The sequence below is a fragment of the Macaca thibetana genome, chromosome 9 (genome assembly GCF_024542745.1).
Source record: "Macaca thibetana thibetana isolate TM-01 chromosome 9, ASM2454274v1, whole genome shotgun sequence".
NCBI classification, from domain to species: Eukaryota; Metazoa; Chordata; class Mammalia; order Primates; family Cercopithecidae; genus Macaca; species Macaca thibetana.
In genome coordinates this window covers 60,261,543-60,279,573 of record NC_065586.1, presented here as the reverse complement: position 1 = coordinate 60,279,573, position 18,031 = coordinate 60,261,543, and the positions used below count along the sequence as shown (strand labels likewise).

The 18,031-nt window shown below is 40.2% G+C and overlaps 2 protein-coding genes across 12 annotated transcripts in view; one reads left to right on the top strand and one right to left on the bottom strand.

The window, feature by feature from the left end:
• The window catches only part of NUDT13 (nudix hydrolase 13), a 67,028-nt gene that overhangs the window by 16,902 nt on the left and 32,095 nt on the right, over positions 1 to 18,031 (top strand). For 5 of the 8 annotated variants that reach the window (XM_050803509.1, XM_050803510.1, XM_050803515.1 and 2 more), the window contains 2 exons: positions 179 to 333; positions 4,089 to 5,203. In XM_050803509.1, coding sequence (XP_050659466.1) covers positions 179 to 333; positions 4,089 to 4,289 — 356 coding nt within the window. In that variant the 3' untranslated portion in view covers positions 4,290 to 5,203. Of the gene's footprint in view, positions 1 to 141; positions 538 to 4,088; positions 5,204 to 18,031 lie in introns of those variants that run through there. The other 3 variants (XR_007728692.1, XM_050803511.1, XM_050803513.1) reach the window with 3 other exon arrangements.
• The window catches only part of ECD (ecdysoneless cell cycle regulator), a 59,668-nt gene that overhangs the window by 19,084 nt on the left and 22,553 nt on the right, over positions 1 to 18,031 (bottom strand). For 2 of the 4 annotated variants that reach the window (XM_050803427.1, XM_050803429.1), the window contains 5 exons: positions 13,274 to 13,380; positions 12,950 to 13,136; positions 11,356 to 11,423; positions 10,061 to 10,275; positions 7,964 to 8,174 (listed from right to left, as the gene is read on the bottom strand). In XM_050803427.1, the coding sequence (XP_050659384.1) occupies positions 7,964 to 8,174; positions 10,061 to 10,275; positions 11,356 to 11,423; positions 12,950 to 13,136; positions 13,274 to 13,380 (788 nt within the window). Of the gene's footprint in view, positions 1 to 7,884; positions 8,175 to 10,060; positions 10,276 to 11,355; positions 11,424 to 12,949; positions 13,137 to 13,273; positions 13,381 to 18,031 lie in introns of those variants that run through there. The other 2 variants (XM_050803430.1, XM_050803428.1) reach the window with 1 other exon arrangement.

The following is an 18,031-nucleotide window of genomic DNA, read 5'->3' as shown; positions in this document are numbered from 1 at the left end:
GGTTCAACACACAGCTCTGGACCTGATTCTTATTGTTGGAATGACTGGGAGTTTTAGGACACTCCCAAGAGCATTTCATTGAAACTTTGGAGCCAGTGTTGTGTGCCTTTCTCAAATGGGCTGTCTGTATCACCCTTCTAGCTACAGGGCTGTCCTGAATTAATCTGAGTGCTTGTAGGTGAAAGTGTGGAAGAGACCATCCGTCGAGAAGTTGCAGAAGAGGTGGGATTGGAGGTGGAAAGCCTGCAGTACTGTGCATCCCAGCACTGGCCCTTTCCTAGTGGCTCACTCATGATTGCTTGCCATGCAACTGTGAAACCAGGGCAAACAGAAGTAAGTTCTTATGTTTCCCTTATGCTGTGATAGTTCTTTTGCTTCCTCTAATCTGCTCATCAGCAAGTACTTATTAAGCACTTGTCTAGTCCAGCATCATCTAGATTATATAAACATTTGTAAAATATGATTTAGGGCTGAGCACGGTGGCTCATGCCGGTAATCCCAACACTTTGGGAGACTGACGTGGGCGGATCACTTGAGGTCAGGAGTTCCAGACCAGCCTGGCCAACATGGCAAAACCCCATCTCTACTGAAAATACAAAAATTAAGGCTGGGCGCGGGTGGCTCATGCCTGTAATCTGAGCACTTTGGGAGGCTGAGGTAGGTGGATCACAAGGTCAGGTGTTCAAGACCAGCCTGGCCAAGATAGTGAAACCTCATCTCAACTAAAAATACAAAAATTGGCTGGGCGTGGTGGAAGGCGCCTGTAGTCCCAGCTACTTGGGAGGCTGAGGCAGGAGAATTGCTTGAACCCAGGAGGTGGAGATTGTGGTGAGCTGAGGTCGAGCCATTGCCCTCCAGCCTGGGCAGCGGCAAGAATGCATCTCGAAAATAAATAAATTAATTAATTAAATTAAATATGATTTATGCCCTCAAGGAATTTGCAGCCTATTAAAGGAAGCAAATAATCTCCATTCTTCCTTGCATATATGTCAGTCATGAGATAATTTCTTTTCTTTTTTTTTTTTTTTTTGAGACTGAGTCTTACTCTGTCACCCAGCCTGAGTGCAGTGGCACAATCTCAGCTCACTGCAACCTCCGCCTCCTGGGTTCAAGTGATTCTCCTGCTTCAGCAGAGAAGTATATACCCTTGAAATTATCAAACCATCATCACTATCAATGCCATAAACTTATCACCTACAAAAGTGTCCTTCCACTTTTTATTTTTCTCCCACCCCACTATTTTTTTTTTTATTTTGTGGTAAAAGCACTTGACGTGAGATCTATTTTCTTAGCAAATTTTTATGTGTATAATATAGTATTATTAATTGTAGACCTTATGGTATACAGATCTTCAAAACTTATTTTGCATGACTGACACCTTGTACCCTTTGACCAGTGGCCACCCCCGCCATTTTCCCCTCTCTTCAGCCCCTGGCAACCACCACTCTACTCTCTGCTTCTATAAGTTTGCCTATTTTAGATTCCACATATAAGTGAGATCATACAATATTTGTCTTTCTGTGTCTGGCTTATTTCACTTAGCATGTCCTTTGGACCCATCTATCTTGTTGCAAATGCAGGATTTCCTTCCTTTTTAAGGCTGAATAATATTCTATTCTATGTATATACCACATTTTCTTTATCTATTCATCCATTGTGAATAATGCTGCAGTGAACATGGGAGTGCAGATACCTCTTCAAGATCCAGATTTCAGTCCCTTTGGACATATATCCAGAAGTTGGTTGCTAGATCAAAGGGTCATTCTATTTTTAATTTTTTGAGGAACCTCCATATCTTTTTCCATAGTAGGTGCACCAACTTACATTCCCCCCAACAGTATACATGGGTTTCCTTTTCTCTACATCCTTACCAATACCTGCTGTCCTTTGTACTTTTTTAATAGTAGCCATTAAAGAAGGTATAATAGTAGCCATCAAAGAAGGTATGAGGTTTTCATTTGCATTTCCCTGATTATTAGTGATGTTGAGCACCTTTTCACACACCTGTTGGCCATTTGAATATCTTCTTTGGAGAAATGTCTATTTAGATCCTTTGCCCATTTTTAAGTTGGCTTATTTATTTTTTGGTATTAAGTTGTAGGAGTTCCTTATATATTTTGGATATTAACTCCTTATTAGATATAGGGTCTGCAAATATTTTCTCCCATTCTGCAGGTTGTCTCTTCACTCTGTTGATAGATTCCCTGACTCTGCAGAAGCTTTAGTTTGATAGAATCCCTACTTGTCTATCTTTGCTTTTCTTGCCTGCGCTTTTGGTGTCATATCTAAGAGACCGCTGCCCAGTCTAATGTCTAGAAATTTATTCCTTTATGTTTTCTTCTAAGAGTTTTATTGTTTCAAGTTTTACATTTAAGTCTTTAATCCATTTTAAGTTGGTTTTTGTATATGGTGTAAGATAAGGGTCCAATTTTGCATGTGGATATCCGATGTTCCCAACACAGTTTTTTTTTTTTTTTGAGACGGAGTCTGGCTCTGTTGCCCAGGCTGGAGTGCAGTGGCCGGATCTCAGCTCACTGCAAGCCCCGCCTCCCGGGTTCATGCCATTCTCCTGCCTCAGCCTCCCGAGTAGCTGGGAGTACTGGCGCCCGCCACCTCGCCCGGCTAATTTTTTTTTGTATTTTTAGTAGAGACGGGGTTTCACCATGTTAGCTAGGATGGTCTCGATCTCCTGACCTCGTGATCCGCCCGTCTCGGCCTCCCAAAGTGCTGGGAATACAGGCTTGAGCCACCGCGCCCGGCCCCAACACAGTTTTTATGAGACAATTTATCTTTTATTGTCAGGACTTAAAGAGTGTCTTACATATGGTAGGCACACAATCAGGCATCATTTAATGACTGACTGCAGGATTGGTCTTACTGCTCAAGTCAGTTAGGATGCTGGGAACTAAAAATAGAGTCTCGCTCTTGTCGCCCAGGCTGGAGTGCAGTGGCACAATCTCAGCTCAGTGCAACCTTTGCCTCCCGGGTTCAAGCAATTCTCCTGCTCAGCCACCTGAGTAGCTAGGATTACAGGTGCCTGCCAGCATGCCTGGCTAATTTTTGTATCTTTATTAGAAACGGGGTTCCACCATGCTGGCCAGGCTGGTCTCAAACTCCTGACCTCAGGTGATCCTTCCACCTCAGCCTCCCAAAGTGCTGGGATTATGGGCATAAGCCACCATGCCTGGCTAGACATTGTCTTATCCAATGTCATCTTGCACTTCCCTGACCAATGGTCTCTGCCTGCCAAAGTTTGCCTATTGTATGTTTTGGTTTTTATAGAATCTTTTATAGAATATCTAATCTATTTCAGCTTCCTCAGCATGAAGTTCACGTTACTTTGCTTCTTGCAAAGATGAGACTATGCTTTTGACTATCGTTAACCCTTATCCTTTAAAAAAAAAAAACAGTGGCTGGGCACGGTGGCTCACGCCTGTAATCCCAGCACTTTGGGAGGCAGGTGGATCACCTGAGGTCAGGAGTTCTAAACCAGCCTGTCCAACACAGTGAAACCCCGTCTCTGCTAAAAATACAAAGAAATTAGCCAGGTATGTTGGTGGGTGCCTGTAATCCCAACTATTCGGGAGGCTGAGGCAGGAGAATCATTTGAACCTGGGAGACGGAGGTTGCAGTGAGCCAAGATCACATCATTGCCCTCCAGCCTGGGCAAAAAGAGCAAAACTCCATATCAAAAAAAATTTTAAAAAAAAGTAATATTTGTATGTTCTTTTTTAATTGAAAAATTTATACAATCAATAGAGACACAAGGAAAAATAGGTATTATTCATAATTTATTCTCAATGTTAACCACTCTCAACATTTTAGTATTTGTACTTCCAGGATTTATTTAATATATCTTATCTTTTTTTTTTTTTTTACTATGTTAAAAATATATTTAACTCTCATTTCTTAATTATGCCTCTTTTGCTTCTGGGCAGTATCTAGAACTGACTTTCATCTAACCTGGAGATCCCAGGTATTATCTTCTAAGATTGCTTAGTTCTAGAATCATTTTCTGACCTTTGGCCATAGTATTCTAAATTTTGTAGCTCCTGATCTTACATCCTTTTTTTCCTTATGTCTTTCAGATCCAGGTGAACTTGAGAGAATTAGAGACAGCTGCCTGGTTCAGTCATGATGAGGTAGCCACAGCCCTGAAGAGAAAGGGCCCCTATACTCAGCAACAGAATGGGACTTTCCCATTCTGGCTGCCCCCTAAGTTAGCCATCTCCCACCAACTGATTAAGGAGTGGGTGGAAAAACAGACCTGTTCTTCCCTGCCTGCTTAGCCCAGACCAAGTAACTTAGATCGCTCCTTGGTATTCCTGAGGGACAAACTAGAGATCAGTTGACAAAGAAGTGACAAAAGACAAGCTACAGGACCTCAGAAGGGCAGGGCAGAGGGTGAGCCTACAGTAAGACACTTCTATCAGCAGTGTTAATGGAAGAAATTCCTACCAATGGGCAATCAAAAAAGCCAGTGTGAGAAGAAAACTGATGAGCTGTCAACTGTCAAAACTCAGGGGGAAGGCGGAAGCATTAGTTTGGATGTAGGCCCTTGTTCAGTCATTTTCTCCAAGGCCTTGGAAACAAACATCTTTTGGCATATGGCTTGTTAATGTTGTGTTTACACTAACTGCCAAAATGTGCCTGTTGTAAGTTTGGTTAAAACTTTTATCTTAGTATTGAAAATATATAGCAAGTTTCAAGTTATTACTGAGTTACTTGTTACCCTTACAGAATTAAGAAAAATAGCACAGTATAACATATTTAAATTCATGTACAGGTGCATTCTAGTTACATGTACATGGTAGTTAAATAAAAGTCATAATTAAGTCATTATGACTCAGAGTACTTTATAATAAACCAGATGCCATGAGGCTCTGTTGAGGTAGTAGAATCTCAATGGGACTCCAGAGAGTAAGTCTTTTTTGCTGTTTTCAGCTCTGTCACATGCTCAGTTCGTGACCCAGGGAAAAGACTCGCTTTGCTATGCCTGTTTTCCTAAATAAAACAGTTGCTGGCATTTGCACATCCACAATGTGTTGATTAACTTTAACAAAGGGATTGGTGGAGATAAACAGATGCCAAACCTGACCTATTTCTTAAACTTTATGGAATAAACTAAATTTAGGATTTCTCATCATTCATATATGATGCCATAAGGGAGAAGAGATTATTTGGGGAAAATAAAATGTCCACACCTTTGTTCTGATGTCTTTTTCTGTTCTATGAATTGAGAAAATTTTACAAGGTGAGAATTTGGGGGTAGGGGAAAGGATCCCTATTGGTGACAATTAAACAATTAAGTCCAGGTTTCAAGTCAGTGGAACAACTGAAGCAATGTGCAGGAGAAATGTTAGAGGTCTTGCTGAAAAGAGGAAATAATCATATCTTCAGAAGATTCTAGGCACTAATTTGTGATTAAAGACACAAGCTCCAGAGACCCTAAGGTTATTTACACGTCAAAGTCCCATAGGACTAAGTTCCAAAGTCCCATAGGACTAAAGAGATTCTAGAACTAGAAAAGTTAAAGCACTGAATTTCCTTTTGATCTCAAAAGGTCATTGCTCTCTCCACAGCCAGCAAACCATCATTGCTTTGGGGAAATCAAAGTGCCTTCATCAGGAAATGTTGAGGGATAATATGTGATGGGACTTGATTGTCTTGTTAGATTGGCGGCTTGCCTTTACCTGGGCTGAACCCAGCATGCAGAAGGGTAAAGCACTCACAAAAGAGAGGTTCTGAGATTTCTTCATATCTTGCAGTTAGAAGAAAACAGTTCAGGGTCCATGTGTATTACCATCTCCCAATCTTTTCTATCTCTATGTGGGTGTGTTTGTGAGCACATGTGTACACATCCCCAATCTGAAAATACTGATAGAAAGGGGAGTGTGCGGAGTTCCTGGTTATGAGTTTCCCAAACTTACCATGGAGTAACTGTTTGTTTTTTGATTAATGTGTTTTTGGGAAAGAAAAGATGAGAGTGGCTAGCAGCAGGAGCTGCACCATTGAACTTTGCTTCTCAGTAGTGAGTGGGAAAAGAACTTTGCTGTAGAACTCCAAGGATATCTGAAAGCTGAGGCAGAAAAGAACAGGCTTGGGATACTGAAAATGGCAGATAAATAAAAGAAACTTTGGTACAGGGCCTACCTGACCTGAGAATATATATGTGGGCAATGAATTATGAAGGTGCTAAGGATAAATATAACTCATCTGGGTCCATGATGCAGAATAGAAAAACAGGTGAAAGTCAGTCAGCCCTGGTAACCAGAATTTTAAAAATTTTCATTTATATTTTTGCCTGTCTGTCACCCCTTCTCTACCCAATATTTAATCCTCAATGAAGATAAACCTAATGTACCACAAGTGCAATGGGGGGAAACCTTTTTCTCATAGTTGAGCTGGGATGGCATTCTGGACCCCATTTTTAACATGAGAAATGTAGCTTCAAAACAAACAATAAAAATATATTTAAAATAATTATTTAAAATGTTAAAATGTTGCACAATATCATCTGATGTGTTACTTTAGTCAATGTGTAACACTTACCCTCTTCCTTAGTTCACTTCAGTGAACACTAGGAAGAGAAAGGATTGGAGTGGGGTATGGTATATTTAGTATTTATTTATTTATTTATTTTTGAGACGGAGTTTCGCTCTTGTCGCTTGGGCTGGAGTGCAATGGTGCAATCTTGGCTCACTGCAACCCCCGGCTCCCGGATTCAAGCTATTCTCCTGCCTCAGCCTCCCAAGTAGCTGGGATTACAGGCACCCACCACCACGCCCAGCCATATTTAGTTTTTATTAGTTTGTGATAGTAAGTTCTCAAATGAGAACTCTACTACACCATTCTCCTAATTCTTCCCTTGGTCACTGGAGAGGGAACAGTATGAATCTATTTCCATTGTTTTTACTTGGATAGGGTAAGATATAGTAAGGGCATCTCTCTGCTGCATGCGATAATAAAGAAGAATCCAGAGACCTAGATTATAAAAACATGGTCAATATATGGAGCTGTCTGTAGAGAAGACTTTTTTTTTTGCTTTTAATGGTGAATTTTATGATATATAGATAATGATTTATTTTAGGAGGAATATGAGAATCATTTTAAGAAACATTTCATCTTAGCAATAGATATATCAGCTATATTAAATATCAAACCAATTAATTAATTAAAACAATTAAGTACAGTATCAGGTATGAAATGTCCAAAATAGGCAAATCCATAGAGACAGAAAGTAGACTAGTGGTTTCTAGGGGCTGGGAGTAGAAGGGAATGAGAGACTATTAGTGAGTATGGGGTTTCTAATATTCTAGAATTAGATGGTGGTGATGGTTGCACAATTTTGTAAATATACTAAAAACCCCTGAATTGTATAAAGGGTAAATTTTTTGGTATGTGACTTATTCTCAATATAGCTGTTATTTACAAGTAAATAAGTTCTATGTCTTGCTTCAGGTACATACATACATGTAAAAATTCACTGACTGTACACTCAAGATTTGTGCACTTAACCATATGCATGTTATGCCACATTAAAAAAATTGAAAAGAAAAAGTGAATGAGTTATCAAATCCAAATCTGTCAGCTTGAAATTTTGATCTGAGGATGAATAGCAGTAAGGGAGAAATTTAAATATTTAGAATTACTCCAAGGGTATATTGTGGTAGGCCATGTCCTTAGCACAAAGTGTGTGAATTTCATCTCAAAGTTGTCTAGGGGTTAGATTCTACCCTGCCGAGTTCAAAACCTGTGTGTAACCCACAGCTGAGATCACAAAGACTTGTGCCAAGAGGGCCACAATTCTCATGTAGGAGAAGTCAATCTGTAAAACTTGTAATGAAGAAACATTTTTACTAAATGAGTAATCTAAACTAGAAATGAACAGAATCATATTCAATATTTATTTAAAAAGAGAAAAGAGAAGCTAAATGTGCTGGTTAATTTTTCGTTGGCTTACTTGTTGGTCTGTGATCGGTGTTGTCAGGCAGCTGCACTCCCATGCTTTGTAAAAGATTGGAAGCGGGTCCTGCCAGTCCAGCTTGGGAGCTATAGGATTCCAATATATTTGAAACCAGGTTCAGGTCCACATCTACTGGTGCCATAACAGATTCTCCTGTATCAGAATCTTCCTGATCTGAATTGTTGTCAGTAGTCTGGGATACAGGTTCCTTATTCATGGAGGGAAAAGAAAATTATGGGATAATATATCATTAGGTTGCATGGTGGTTACAATAAAAAGATAACTAAGCCACAATGTAAATTTGCATTCCAAATTAAAAAGGAAACTTCTTATCCTTGGTGATATAAACTGAAAATGAAGTCTAATAAGTTATATGGCTTAGCACAGATATTAACACTTGGTTCTAAAGATTATAAGACACTTCTCTCCAGGAAAGATTCCTGCAAATCAAATAAATCGCATGTCTATTTTGAAATAGCTCAAAGGCTAACAGAATTAAGAAGGTACATTTATAACTTGTCTAAGAGTCTTAAAAGAAAGAAACATAAAAGTGAGTATTAAATGAAACAATAATGTAAATTTTCTTCAAAATGAAAGAAGCAAGTATTCCTTTCTTTCCCAGTGAAAAAGCTTAAAAATGAAAACATAAGGCTTTGTGGTTGCAACCACAAAGACTCTAAATTGTTAGTTGGGCCTCTGATTCCACAAGCTGGGGAAAGGATTTGAAAGATTACAGCTCGATAGACTTTTATGTCCTTGCTACCCAAAGTGTAGTCCATGGAGCAGCAGAATGTCCACCGCTTGGGGCTTATTAGAAATGGAAAATCTCAGCTGGGAGCGGTGGCTCACACCTGTAATCCCAGCACTTTGGGAGGCTGAGGTGGGTGGATCACTTGAGGTCAGGAGTTTGAGAGACCAGCCTGGCCAACTGTCTCTACTAAAAATACAAAAATTAGCCAGGCATGGCGGTGCACACCTGTAGTCCCAGCTACTTCAGAGGCTGAGGCAGGAGAATCGCTTAAACCCAGGAGGCAGAGGGTGCAGTGAGCCAAGATCGCACCACTGCACTCCAGCCTGGGTGATAGAGGGAGACTTCCATCTCAAATTAAAAATAATAATAATAATAAAATAAAACAAAGTGATTTTTTAAAAAAAAAAGGAAAATCTCAGGCTTCATCCCAGGCCTACTTAATCAGAATCTATGTTGTAACATGATCCTTTGGTTTATATTCACATTAAAATTTAAGAAATACTGCTGCTTTAGATAAATCTAATGTATGGTTTCTACTAGATTTTGACAATTCTGGAAGTGATTATAGTTTTAAAAGTGGTTTAGATGACCAAAGCAAGGGGAATTAACATTAATTAAAGGCCTATTGTAGGTTTTTCTGCTGTCTAATTTGGTTCTCATGTTAATTCTATGACATGAGGATTACTGGTTTATAGACACATTGACAGTGGACAGCTGAGGTAGACTTCAAACCCTCACCCATAAGACTCCAGGGTCCTTGCTCTTTCCATAATGCCACTGTTTAGGATTAGACAGTGGTGGCATTAAAAACTAGGATGAAAACATAAATGGAAGGTGAATTCTAAATTTGGCTCTAAATTAGGGAAACATACAAAATAAACTGTCAAAACTGGAAAGTTATTTGGATGTTTAAGATCCTTTCTATTTATTTACTTATGTTATTTTGTTTTAATCCACTGTGGCCCAAGGCACAGTCTCAAAAGGTCTTGAGAACATGTGCCCTCTCTTTTTTAAAATCCATTTAAGCTGTAGTTTTTTAAAACTACTTTTGAAGAAAAATCTATTTAAGAAGTTGTAGTGTACAATCGCATTCTAATTTGAGCATATTATATGACCTTTTATTTTAAATCCTGATAGATAACATAGAATAAGTAATATAATGAAGCTTATGTTTAGGAAAATTAAGTCTATGATCCTTTATCCTACCAGAGTTAGGAAAACAATTAACATTCTTATTTATTTCAAATCTCACACACCAAAAAAAGAAAAACTATGATAAAATATGGTTTTAGCTATCTGACATACTAGACTCAGAAAGAGAAAAAGGTTAAAAACACACATACCACTTGCTTTCTAGTGGTGAAACTTTTGCCGATGCAGGTGTGTGCTAGTTCCTGGTCCATCTGGGCCATATATGACTTGAGATTATCAAGAGTTCCTTTCAGAGAAGCCTCTTCGCCAGGTTCGTGTGTTTCGAAGTCCAAGTCATCATCACTATCTAAACATTCAAATTCTTCCTCATCCAGATCATCAGAATCTGACTCATGAGGCCTTGGCCCTACATAGCCCCCAAGAAAGAAAGAGCCACTTGGTAATTATTATTATTACTACTTTTTAGTTACTACACATCTCAAAATAATTAGAATGTTACCCACAGAAAAAGACACATAGTCTACTTCACAAAAATCCCTTTTACAAATGGTAATGCTGTGCATTTAATGTTGTAGAATATGTGTGTATTTAATGTTGTAGAAAAGCGTACAGGCTGAGTCAAAAGATTTAGCTTTAAAAAAAGTGAATTCAATTAATTAAAATATTTTTCTTAAAACATTTAAAAACTACCTAATAAATGAATACATTTTGATGTAAACATTCAAGCCACACAAATATTGTCTCAAATCTCACACTCTCCCCAGAGGTAAGCATCTTTTAGCAGTTTCTGGGTATCCCGATCTTCATCTCTGCAGTTCTGTATATATATACATATTATAATGATTTTTAAATTGAGTTATCTTTTTCTTATTGATTTGTAAGTACAGTAATTCCAAAAAAGAACAATATAATATGGGAGCCAAGGTAAAACCCTATTTAAACACACAGCATTCAGTCACTCTCAAATATTTAATGAGGCCAGGCGCAGTGGCTCACACCTGTAATCCCAGCACTTTGGGAGGACAAGGCGGGTGGATCACGAGGTCAGGAGATCGAGACCACCCTGGCTAACACAGTGAAACCCTGTCTCTACTAAAAATACAAAAAAATTAGCTGGGTGTGGTGGCGGGCACCTGTAGTCCCAGCTACTCAGGAGGCTGAGGCAGGAGAATGGCGTGAACCCGGGAGGCAGAGCTTGCAGTGAGCCGAGATCGTGCCACTGCACTCCAGCCTGGGTGACAGAGCGAGACTCTGTCTCAAATAAAAAAAAAAAAATTTAATGAGCAGCTACTATATATGTCAAGCACTGAGCTAGGCAGCCTCTACAAAATTATTCATGGGTAGTAATTCATGGTTGAAAGCAACTCAAAACCAGGAAGAGAAAGCAAATATTTTGGCTTCTGAGATATCTAATAACCCAATGCTCTAGCAACAGCTATACGACTTACAGTTTCAAAATGAAAGTCAACATCACACCATTACTTACCTAAAATCTTATCAAAATAATTAAGAAAAGAATCTGCATCAAAAGTTATTGGAGCTTCAGAAGGTTCTCTGCAATATTAAAGGACAAAGACAATTTATTCTAAATACAACTGTTTGAAACTTTTCTAAAGTAGTGCCATTCTTAGGAAAGCTACCAAAGATAGAATTTCTAAGGAGGCACAGCAAGAAAAATTGTAGTTTAAGTTTTAAAAATTCTTGAGTTTATTGGCCTTGAAGGACAACAGAAATGGGAAAGTCTGATAAATGAAAAGTAAAAATAGCATCTTGTTTATGTACATTTAGCTTATGCTGATTTAGGGACCTACCCACTCTCTAGCCCCAATAAGATATCTAGCATTAGCAAAACCATTATTTATTTGAGTTACTTTAAATAAAGCCTGTTCTTTTAAGAACTAAAGCTTAAAAAATAAACCAGAACATATCTTCCCTTATCCCTGCTTTCTTAAAGAGAGAATACCAGCCGGGCGCGGTGGCTCAAGCCTGTAATCCCAGCACTTTGGGAGGCCGAGACGGGCGGATCACGAGGTCAGGAGATCGAGACCATCCTGGCTAACATGATGAAACCCCGTCTCTACTAAAAATACAAAAAACTAGCCGGGCGAGGTGGCGGGCGCCTGTAGTCCCAGCTACTCGGGAGGCTGAGGCAGGAGAATGGCGTGAACCCGGGAGGCAGAGCTTGCAGTGAGCTGAGATCCGGCCACTGCACTCCAGCCTGGGCGACAGAGCAAGACTCCGTCTCAAAAAAAAAAAAAAAAAAAAAGAGAGAATACCAAATATAAATTTAGATCTTTCATCAGGTTCAAGAGTATCAACACTAATAGTGATATATGTGATACACAAGTAACAATTATTATTATTATTTTTTTTTTGCTCTCTCTGTAGCCCAGGCTGCAGTGCAGTGGCGCGATCTCAGCTCACTGCCAGCTCCGCCTCCCAGGTTCACGCCATTCTCCTGCCTCAGCCTCCCAAGTAGCTGCGATTACAGTCGTGCGCTACCATGCCCAGCTAATTTTTGTATTTTTAGTAGAGTTGGGGTTTCACCATGCTGGCCAGGCTGGTTTTGAACTCCTGACCTCGTGATCCACCCGCCTTGGCCTCGTAAAGTACGGGGATTACAGGTGTGAGCCACCGCGCCCAGCCTACAAGTAATAATTCTATCTACCTGTTTTTCCTGTTACTTGCCAAATGTAATTTCACATTTCTGTTATTATTTCTGCCTTTGAGTTTTCAATATCCAATCTGTTTGCAGGGCGGGAGATCAGAGGTCTGAACTTGTTGAAAGCTAAATGTTGAGCCCATAAAGCTACTAAAGAGTAAAGTATATGGTTTCCCTGTGTGGTTCTGGATGATGGTTTTTAGGGTGATCTTTCTGGCTTATTTCAAGGATTGCAAAGGATGAGACTTCTAGAAATCTGACTTCAGATAAGTAAGTTATCACCATACTCGGCACAAAAAAGAAAGAAATCTGTACAACTCATTTACTCAAAAAAAAAAAAAAAGTGGAAATGGCAATGACTATGACTTCAACATTTGGGTTCTAACTATTTATATATTTATACTTTAACACAAATTACCGAGGCAGCTCTGCTCCCTTGTGGGTTGAGACTTTGGATATGAAAGCTTTCATGCTCTCTGAGACTTGAGTTAAGTCATAGTTCTGCTCCTTCTCCTCCTTGGAAATAGACTCTGATTCTTTTTTGCCAGCAGCTTCCTGCAGCAGCTGGTCCAGCTGATCTGGTGAGAGATCTAACCACTGGTCATCTGAAAAAGAAGAAAGCATGATATTGCCATTCTACATTCACATGATAAGTCCTCTTAGGAGAGGATCCTGTGAGACTTAGTAGAACATTTTAATTTTTTTTTTTAACCCTTCCACTGTATCCTGGTCCATCACTTACCATCCTCTGGAGGAAGATTAGCTGCTTCTTTCTTAAGGTCTTCTATATCAAATGGTATTGTCTGTAATAAGGTTAAGATTTCTTCACCAGGGCTCATAGCAAGAGAACTATGAAAAATAAAAAACATGAGTATTTCTTCATAAGAGAACCTAGAATAGTAATCATAAATACATAGTATTTTAAAGTTGGAAGGGATTAGCTAGTCTAATTTGGGGAGTTTTTTTTTTTTTTTTTTTTAAAGAGATGGGGGCCGGGCGCGGTGGCTCATGCTTGTAATCCCAGCACTTTGGGAGGCCGAGGCGGGCGGATCACGAGGTCAGGAGATCGAGACCATCCTGGCGAACATGGTGAAACCCCGTCTCTACTAAAAATACAAAACATTAGCCGGACGCGGTGGTGGGCGCCTGTAGTCCCAGCTACTTGGGAGGCTGAGGCAGGAGAATGGCGTAAACCCGGGAGGCGGAGCTTGCAGTGAGCCGAGATTGCGTCACTGCACTCCAGCCTGGGCGACAGAGCGAGACTCCGTCTCAAAAAAAATAAAAATAAAAATAAAAAAAATAAAGAGATGGGGTTTCATTGTTGCCCAGAATGGACTCGAACTCCTGGGTTCAAGTGATCCTCCTACTTCAGCCTCCCAAGTAGCCGGCACTACAAGTACATGCCAAAACACCTGGCTCTAATTTGTTTGTTTGTTTGTTTTTGACAGAGTCTCACTCTACCACCCAGGGTGGAGTGCAGTGGCACAACCTCGGCTCACCACAACCTCTGCCTCCTGGGTTGAAGCAGTTACCATGCCTCAACCTCCCAAGTAGCTGAAACTACAGGCATGCGCCACCACGCCTGGCTAATTTTTGTATTTTCAGTAAAGATGGGGTTTCACCATATTGGCCAAGTTGGTCTCAAACTCCTGACCTCGTGATCCCCCTGCCTCGGCCTCCCAAAGTGCTGGGATTACAGACATGAGCCACCGTGCCCAACCTTCTAATTTGTTTTTAAGCATATTTTTAGGTTACAGATCCCTTTTTCTCAAAAAAAAAACTTTTACCAGGAATTCTAAAATATAGAAGGGCTCAAAGAAAAATGGCCTTAATTAAAGTGGAGGATAGGCCAGGCACGATGGCTCATGCCTGTAATCCCAGCACTCTGGGAGGCCAAGGAGGGGAGATCACTTGAGGTCAGGAGTTCACTTGGCCAACATGGTGAAACTCCATCTCTACTAAAAATACAAAAATTAGCTGGGCATTGTGGCACACGCCTGTAATCCCAGCTACTCGGGAGGCTGAGGCAGGAGAATTGCTTGAACCCAGGAGGTAGAAGTTGCAGTGAGCCACCCCAGCATGGGCAACAGAGCAAGACTCCGTCTCAATAAATAAATAAAATAAAATAAAAATAAATCAAGTGGAGGATAGAGGCTCAGAGATCTACAAAATTTGCCTTCCCTTTTGGCTCTGAAGCAGGCTCCATGGAACATCATTATGAAGCCACTGATCTCGTATAATTCTTTCTATACATATATGTATAGACAGGGTCTATATGTGTATATATATGTACATAGAAAGAGTTGTATTATATTAACAGTACATATACATATAAAAGACGTACTAAAAATACATAAAGACATACATATAACATATGTATTTTATATATAAAGAAGATCCAGAAGGAAAGTATCAATTAAAATTTATCTAGCATGTATTAAATGCTATGCTAACACTTTAAATACATTTTCTTATTGAGTCCTCTCCTCATTATTATAGAAGGTAATAATCCTGTTTTACAGATGAGAAAACCAGAGCCCAGGGAAGTTCTATAACTTTTGCAAAGTCTGTACTACCCAGGAGGCACAGGTTGCAGTGAGCCAAGATCATGCCATTGCACTCCAAGCTGGGCGACAAGAGAAAGACTCCATTGGGTGGGGGCCGTGGCTCACGCCTGTAATCCCAGTACTTTGGGAGGCCGAGGCGGGCGGATCACGAGGTCAGGAGATCGAGACCATCCTGTCTAACACAGTGAAACCCCATCTCTACTAAAAAAAAAAAAAAAAAGCCAGGCGTGGTGGCGGGCGCCTGTAGTCCCAGCTACTTGGGAGGCTGAGGCAGGAGAATGGCATGAACCTGGGAGGTGGAGCTTGCAGTGAGCTGGGATCACGCCACTGCATTCCAGCCTGGGCTACAGAGCGAGACTCCATCTCAAAAAAAAAAAAAAAAAAGAGCAAGACACAGTCAAAAAAAAAAAAATCCTCATTAAGACTTAACTGAAATACCTCCTCCCTGAAGCCTTCCATTATCTTTCTTTTTTTAACTTCTCTGCTTCAACCTTTGTGAAAGTTTATTACCTTCTCACTATGACTCTCTTTAGCATTTGATATTCCACAATGATTTTTATTTTGCCTTTTGTTATGATTATTTGGGTTATTCTTTTCTCTCTCCTAGTAATGTTTACATATTAATAATACAGAGTAGAGACAGTTCCCCATCACCTATGTGATTTTGCAAGATATGCAAATGTTTATTCAATTAAAGCAAGTCCTTTATACAACTTGATCTGGTCCATTCTTAATAGTTCAGACAGGGTGCCATCAATTTATGTAACAAATCATGTCAGCATTATGTCACTCACTCAACACATAAGTATCTCTGTGCATAGTTTCTTTTTTTTCTTTTTCTAAGACAGGGTCTCACTCTGTCGCCTAGGCTAGAGTGCGTGGCATGATCACAGCTCACTGCAGCCTTGACTCTTGGGCTCAAGCAATCTTCCTACCTCAGCAAGTAGCTGGGATTACAGGCATGAGCCACTGTGCCTGGCTATTTGTTTGTGTATTTTTAATTTGAGTAGCTGGGATTACAGGTGCCCACCACCTCATCCGGCTAATTTTTTGTACTTGTAGTAGAGATGGGGTTTCACCATGTTGGCCAGGTTGGTCTCAAACTCCTGACCTCAGGTGATTCGCCCACCTCGGTCTCCCAAAGTGCTGGGATTACAGGCGTGAGCCACTGCGCCCGGCCTATTTATTTATTTTTAATTGACAAAAAAGGGTATAGGTTTATCATGTAACTTAAAAATATTGTAGAGATGTAATCCCAGCACTTTGGGAGGCTGAGGAGGGCAGATCACAAGGCCAGGAGATTGAGACCATCCTGGCCAACATGGTGAAACCCTGTCTCTGCTAAAATACAAAAAGATTAGCCGGGCGTGGTGGCATGCGCCTATAGTCCCAGCTACTCGGGAGGCTGAGGCAGGGGCATCGCTTGAACTGGGGAGGCAGAGGCTGCGGTGAGCCGAGATCGCGCCACTAAACTTCAGCCTGGCGACAGAAAGAGACTCCGTCTTAAGAAAAAAAAAAAATACTGTAGAGAAAGCTAATGTTTCCTTTGATGACCACTGCCACCCATCCCAATCCATTGTCTTGTTCCCCAGAGGTGACTGCTTTCTCAAGTACTCTTCGGCGCTTTTCTTTCTCTCTGTGTGTGTATATATATATATATATGTTTCTATTTATTGTATTTGCTGTCTGTCCTTTTGCTGGAATGTTATTCCCCTGAATACCTGAATGCCTCACTTCTTCACTTCATTCAGGTCCCTTCTCAAAGAAAACTTCCTTAGAAAGGCCTAAGGAAGTTTAATCTTCTAGAAGATTAAACTTATCTATCTAGAAGAGCAGTCTCTACCCCTGTATCCCCACTCACTGCTTTTTCTTCATCGCACTTACTACCATCTAACATTGTATAATGGCTTGCGGTCTTTCTCCTACATTAGCATGTGAGCTCCATAAGGACGAGGACACTTTGGGTTCATTTATTATATTCCCAATGCCTGGAATAGGACCTGGCACATAGGAGGCACTCGATAAATATTTGTTGAATAAATGAATATATATGTATCTATAAATAATGTATAGTTTTGTTTTGTTTTGAGACAGAGTCTTGCTCTGTCACCTAGGCTGGAGTGCAGCGGCACGATGTCGGCTCACTGCAACTTCCGCCTCCAGGGTTCATGCGATTCTCCTGCCTCAGCCTCCCGAGCAGCTGGGACTACAGGTGCATGCCACCACGCCCAGCTAATTTTTGAATTTTTAGTAGAGACAGGGTTTCACCATATTGGCCAGGCTGGTCTTGAACTCCTGACCTCGTGATCCACCTGTCTTGGCCTCCCAAAATGCTGGCATTACAGGTGTGAGCCACTGCGCCCAGACTGTATAGTATTTTGTGTATTTAAAATTTTTATATGTGTAACATCCACATGGTATATATTTTATTCTTTTTCATTTTAATTTTTAATTTTTGTGGGTACATAGTAGGTGTATATATTTACAGGATATATGTTTTGATACAGGCATGTAATGTGAAATAAGCACATCATGGAGAATGGAGTATACATCCTCTCAAGCATTTATCCTTCAAGTTACAAACAATCCAATTACACTCTATGTTAAATGTATAATTAAGTTATTATTGACTAGAGCCACCCTGTTGTGCTATCAAATAGTAGGTCTTACTCATTCATTCTGTTTTTTTTGGTACCCATTACCGTACGTATTTATAACTTGCTTTTTTTTTTTTTTTTCACTGACATTGTTTTTGAAATCTATTCATTTAGATCAGGGGTTCCCAACCAGGGAAAATTTTGCCCCCTAGGTACATCTGGCAATGTCTGGAGACATTTTTGGTTGTCATTATTGGGGGATGAGGGAGAAGTGCTATTGATATTTACTGGATAGAGGCCAGGGATGCTGTTAAATGTCCTATGAAGCGCAAGCCA